At 38.3% G+C, this 6,000-nt stretch overlaps 1 protein-coding gene across 1 annotated transcript in view; it reads right to left on the bottom strand.

Moving 5' to 3' along the window:
* kcnh8 (potassium voltage-gated channel, subfamily H (eag-related), member 8) overlaps window positions 1-5,652 on the bottom strand; it is a 95,611-nt gene extending 89,959 nt beyond the window's left edge. The window contains exon 1 of the mRNA XM_066674310.1: window positions 5,577-5,652. Within this exon, the coding sequence (XP_066530407.1) occupies window positions 5,577-5,652 (76 nt within the window). The remainder of the gene's footprint in view (window positions 1-5,576) is intronic.
* Window positions 5,653-6,000: the final 348 nt, after the last annotated feature.

Here is a 6,000-nt window from a genome sequence, read left to right on the forward strand (position 1 = left end):
ACATACTATTTACAGAAATAGTTCTCCATGGCACTGATCACTGAGAGGCTCTTTGGGAAACAATTATTTAGGAATGGAAATTGAATAAAACCATATCCAAGCTGTGAAGCAGCTTATAGCAGCACTTTCTTTCAACAAATATAAACAAACAAAACAAATGTGCCTTCAAACTAAAGCAAATTTCTTAAGTTCCAAATCTGAACCTTGAAAAAGTTTTAATCTCTCCCTCTGGTCATTGATTAAACCCCCTAAACTCAACCCAGTTCATCAAATTAATATATTTCGAAATTATTTGTAATTATATGTTTTTATGAAATTAGCTTTAATTATGTAATTGAGTACTTACAACTAACTAATTATTTAGTAATTTAGTTACATCAGAAACCCTGGTTGTCGGAATCTGCCCATCTGAGACTCTATTTGGGACTATGCATTTCCAAAACGGAAATGGTCATTTTACTCATGATACTCATGATCTCCTAGCATGAAAATGGTAACATTACATGAGAGGGCAAAAAATCTTCTTAACTTTCAATGGAATGTATACAACAATTTTATTTTTCAAAGTAATCTTGGAGCATTATTGGTCCATTCATGATTACATTTTCACACAGTCTGAAGGACAGCTGCTGTGTTCAAATTGTATAGTAAACATCAACAAAAATGGAGACACATCAACAATGTTAAAGGTATATTGCATTTTCAGTCCCAGGAGGAAGTACCACTGTAGAGAATGTTAAAACAGTATATAAACATCATATTTACCATTTTTATAAAAAGAAAAGAAAAGTTAAATCATCATAAAAATGAGAAAATATCATGTAAAAAAGAGGAATTTATAACTGTGATAAAATTGTAATATACTCTGAAAAACCCAAATAACATAGAAACTCTGCATCATATGAAGGTTCTTTAAACCTTAAAAAGACTCTTCCTTCACATAAAATGGATCACTAGAGAATCAAACGTTCCCATAGTTGAAGGTACCACTTAAGTAACATGAGGGCGGTGCCTGTGTATTTAAAAGTGTAGGAGTGTTCCAATCCGCTGTACAGTAATTCAGAGAGTACACTTCTATAGTGTTGTAATCTTAACAGTATTTTCTGCCTTCATAAAAATCCCAGTGCTCAGCACAGAGCCCCTTTGTTGGAGCTGAACTAGAGCACAAGTCAGACAGCAGCTTCGTGTCTGTAATTAGTTAAGGTGCCTCTCACCAGGGACAGGGAGCGAGGCGGGCTTATTTGACAACTGACCAAAGCCAAGCTTCCAGACAAAATCCCATCTGACTCTGTGCCACCAATTAAATTTGATCGATGTTGGTCGCTACCAACAGAGGACAAAAAAAAAACTTTATGTGTCCTCTTGGAGCGTATGATATCTGCTATTACATTCTTATTTAGGTCTTTGCTGATTACTCTTCCCTGACAACATGAAATGCTGAGTGAACAACAGGATTTTGGAATCAATTTCAAAGTAAGATTCACTAGTACTGCCAGGGCCAGGCTAAATTTCTTTGGTGTTCCTGGGCATTGCAGTTATGGTGCGTCATCCCCATGAACCGTACAAACATCTCACTCTCCCTGTCTTACACACACACACAAATGCACATTACTTATACACTTACAACCTACAAAGCAGTGGTTTTGCCAATGTCACACACATTGGTCCTAGTGTGAAATTAAAATAATTTTTTCATATTTTTCTGTTTAATGTATAATTGTAACTCAACATGCAAACATTCTCCCACTTTTTTGTCATTTTATGGTAACTGTTGTGTAGTATTAAATATCACCATAGTAATTTTATTCAACAAAAATAAAAACCCTAAAAATTAAGTCATTTGAAAATGGCAAGAGAGAAAATTTTATTTGTCACTTCATTCATTATGAATTCAATCATATAAAAGCTGATGCAAAAGATTTCAATGTATGGATTGTGAACATAGTGTATTAAAGGGAACATCTATGATTATGGGGAACTATAGTTCTCTCTGGTTTGTTTACATTTAGAAACTCCACATCTTTTAAGGTAGAGTGGTATGTTTGAGGAGAAAAAAACAACTCTTGTTTCTATGTGGCTGAAGTTTAACTTCTGTAAGTTTTACTCACTGTTTGAATTACCACAGAAACTCATTTGTAACTCGAGTTGTTTAGTTTTGTAATACAATTGTTCTGTTTTTCTTTCATGTAATTAGCCTTCTTCAGAATGTTGGGATATTTCCACCTTAAGTAATCAAAAGCAGCAAAAATAAGTAAATGTTACACACCTATGGTGCAGGAATAGCGCATTATCCTCATCTTGGTTTCTACTTTTTAACATTTGGAGTACTCTCTGTTTTCTATAAAACTCCAGATGCCTTTTCTCAGCTGTGAGATAGAAAAAAGCCTAGCACAACTGAGGAAACATATTCTGGAGTGTTTTTTTTGTTTGTTTGTTTGTTTTCTTTTTTTACAATCATGAACGTCTCATTTAATACTTAATTATTTAGTTCTTTTTTGTTAAATAAATGAAAAAAAAAGCAGGTGAATGTTTGAATTTGTAATTAATATTATGTTATAAACCATAGATGACTAAGAAACATTCCTATGATTCATACAATGTGTATGAAATGTATTTTCCCTTTCTGTAGACGTTAATTTCTGATGCCTATTCAGCATGTAAAATCACCCTTAAACGTGGCCCTGACCCTAAGCCTAAACCTCAAACTCTTTGCCTAAATCTAAGCCTAAACCTAACCATAAACATAAGCCTAAGCCTAAGCCCCACTGTATAGCGTTACCCCACAACAGTTTATGACACTCTTTCTGTAATTCTGCTTCAGGTACATAATCAGCAGTTTGTGTGGTCCCACCAGTGGACGCGAGCTTTCTTGGTAATTGTACCATAAGCATAAAATATAATGATACTTTTCATTGTATATATTCTTTAACCAGTTCATCCTGTTCAGGATGGTGTAGGTCTGGAGCCCACCCTGAATCATTGGGTGCAAGGCAGGAACACACCTTGGACAGCATGCCAGTCCATCACACACACATTCAGTCATACATTCACAGCTATGAACAGTTTCACACAGCCAATCTACGATCCAGCAGCTGTTTTTGCACTATGGGAGGAAACTGGAGCACCTGGAGGACACCAACGTAGACACTGGGGGAATACACCAAACCACTCACAGTCAGTGATTCGAAGCATGGTTTGAGCTTACTATATCAGAAGTCTGGAACTAGAAATATTGTTTTTGTTTATCTTTGTTTTTACCCTAGTTTTCTCCAAATTAAATCATTTTCAGTTCCTTTCACTAGCTAATTCTTCAGCAATCAGAGACCTCCACCATGCTGAGAGGAGGAAGTCTAGACCATGCACTCTCTGTTGTGAAGTAATTTACTACACATTTCAAACTATCTCTGATGCAATGTCATTCAGCTCTACACAGTGAGAACACTAACTCCCACACAATCAGCATCACACTATGTGATAGAGGGTGAAAAAGGACCACCCTGCCCACCCGAAAACACTTGATAATTACAAAACGGCTGGTGTATGAGTAAGTTTAAAGTACACCGAATGGTTCAGGAGGCGTTAAGCTAACATATTAAGGAATTGTACATGCATTTTTCAAACTTAAAGTTGTGCTTAAGGCTACATTACAGTCACATTGTATGGTAAATATCTGCAACTTGTCTGGATTGACCCCTTAAACAAACAAAAAATATATATATTTTAAAATATTGGAGAAAATACAGGGTGCAGGATCATTTTCCAGATATGATTAGAAGAACATATATTTAAAAAATTAAATGGAATTGCAGCAGGAAACTTGAATTATGGGCGGCATGGCGGCGCAGCAGGTAGTGTTGCAGTCACACAGCTCCAGGGGCCTGGAGGTTGTGGGTTCGATTCCCGCTCCGCGTGACTGTCTGTGAGGAGTTGGTGTGTGTTCTCCCCTTGTCTGCGCGGGTTTCCTCTGGGTGCTCCGGTTTCCTCCCACAGTCCAAAAACACACGTGGATTGGCAACTCAAAATTGTCCGTAAGTGTGAGTGAATGTGTGTGTGTCTGTGTTGCCCTGTGAAGTACCGGCGCCACCTCCAGGGTGTATTCCCGCCTTGCGCCCAATGATTCCAGGTAGGCTCTGGACCCACCACGACCCTGAACTGGATAAGCGGTTACAGAGAATGAATGAACTTGAATTATGTACAGGAGTACAATGCTACACCCAGCATTTAACCCATCTATGGCAGTAAACACACATATACACACACACACACACATATTAGCCATTGGGGCAGTGAACACACACGTGGTGGACAGACACCTTAGCGCCTATGGAGCAGTTGGTGGTGGCTTGCTCATGGCCACTTAAGCAGTGTTAAGGGAGGACAAAGCACTGTCCCTTTGTTATGCACTTGCCCCTTTTTTTCCATTCCAAATCATTAAGCTTCCTGGGATTGAACCATTTGGATTATGGCACAATATAGAGTAATAATATCCCATAACTAAAAGACGTATCCATTGACACTGTAGTCCTTTTACTATTGTGGTTGGTGTAGTGCAATGTGTAACACCACTGCCCTGTCTGCAGAAGTCCCTGCTCAGATACAAATACACCACACTGTACCTATAAAACTTATTGGGTAAGACATTAGCCTACATCTGTTACATAATTAGTACAGTAAGTCCCTGTACCAAATGTTGTGTAAATATTTAGCTCAAATAGTGAGCATTCTCTTAGTGGTACTACTTTCTAGACCTTTCTGAGCTAAACACAGAGAAAATATTCATCTTTGCAGCCCCTCCAGGACATGACTTTGAAAACCCTCAACTGTCCTGCAATGACCATGAAGGGAAATCCCTCAAGCACTGTCCATGGTGCTGACCAAGCAAACTTCCCTCCTTCTCTTTCATTTCAGAGCTCCATTGCATCTTCAAAAGCATCTACACAAGTTCATATTCTAGTTTGAAGATATCCAAAATCTTTACCTCACTTTCAATGAACAAATATAATTTCCATTCTAGTATAATACATCACAAATCTGAGTCTGAAGGGTCAAATATATACAGTAAATAGATTAATTAGGCTGTTACACCTTAAGCTATGGCCACTATGGGTCCACACTTTAGTTCACTCACACTCTCATAATCAAAACATTGCTTTTATTTTACAATAGCTGTGTATCATTGCCATTTCAGATTAATAAGCAATAACAATGTGTGTGATCATTTTTATTCACATTTAATCTCAAGATGAAAAATAATATAAGGATTCAGAGGATTAGTAAGTGGTTAAACCAATATGTGGGGATGAAATGAACGTCCTATGCCTTAATAACAATATGTATGTATGCAAAAGTTTGGGGACACTTCTGTGCATTTGAATCCATATGTGATCTTTATTTTCTGAATTTAAAGTTTATATGATATTGATAGTAGAATTAAAACATCAGAAGTGGCTTGCCTGTGCCTTTAGAACAGACGTGTCCAACTTTTGCCCATCTGACCATTCGTCACCTCTTCTTACAGTAACAATGTATTTCTCCATCAGTGGTGAATGAAGTCGAAAAGGCGCCGGAGTACTCACGTGTTCCGTCAAAGCGCGTAGCGATTGTGTCCAGAAACGTGTTCTGCGGCGCGAGCAGTCCTTTCATCACAGGCATTTTCGCGCGCGCCGCTCCAAGTCCCCATCAAAGTTACGGAGCCTCACCGGAGCCGAGGCGAGAGGAAAGGGTGCTAAGTCCAGAAGGAGTGTCGCGCGCGCGCTAACCGGCGCGGGGTCCTTCTCTCGCGCGAGTAAAGATGTTGAATGGGAGGCGCGCGCTCGCGGGTGTACATCAGGTGAGCGGAACTGAGAGGGAGCGCGTGGACTCTACTCAGCACTGCCCATTCCCATTATCATGCATTCTATACACCTTTTATACCATAATAATAATAATAATAATAATAATAATAAAACCATATATCTGCATTTCTATTTTAATTTTATTTACATAATTTGTTTGGCTGCT

Source organism: Hoplias malabaricus, chromosome 6 (genome assembly GCF_029633855.1).
Source record: "Hoplias malabaricus isolate fHopMal1 chromosome 6, fHopMal1.hap1, whole genome shotgun sequence".
In the NCBI taxonomy this organism is placed as follows: Eukaryota; Metazoa; Chordata; class Actinopteri; order Characiformes; family Erythrinidae; genus Hoplias; species Hoplias malabaricus.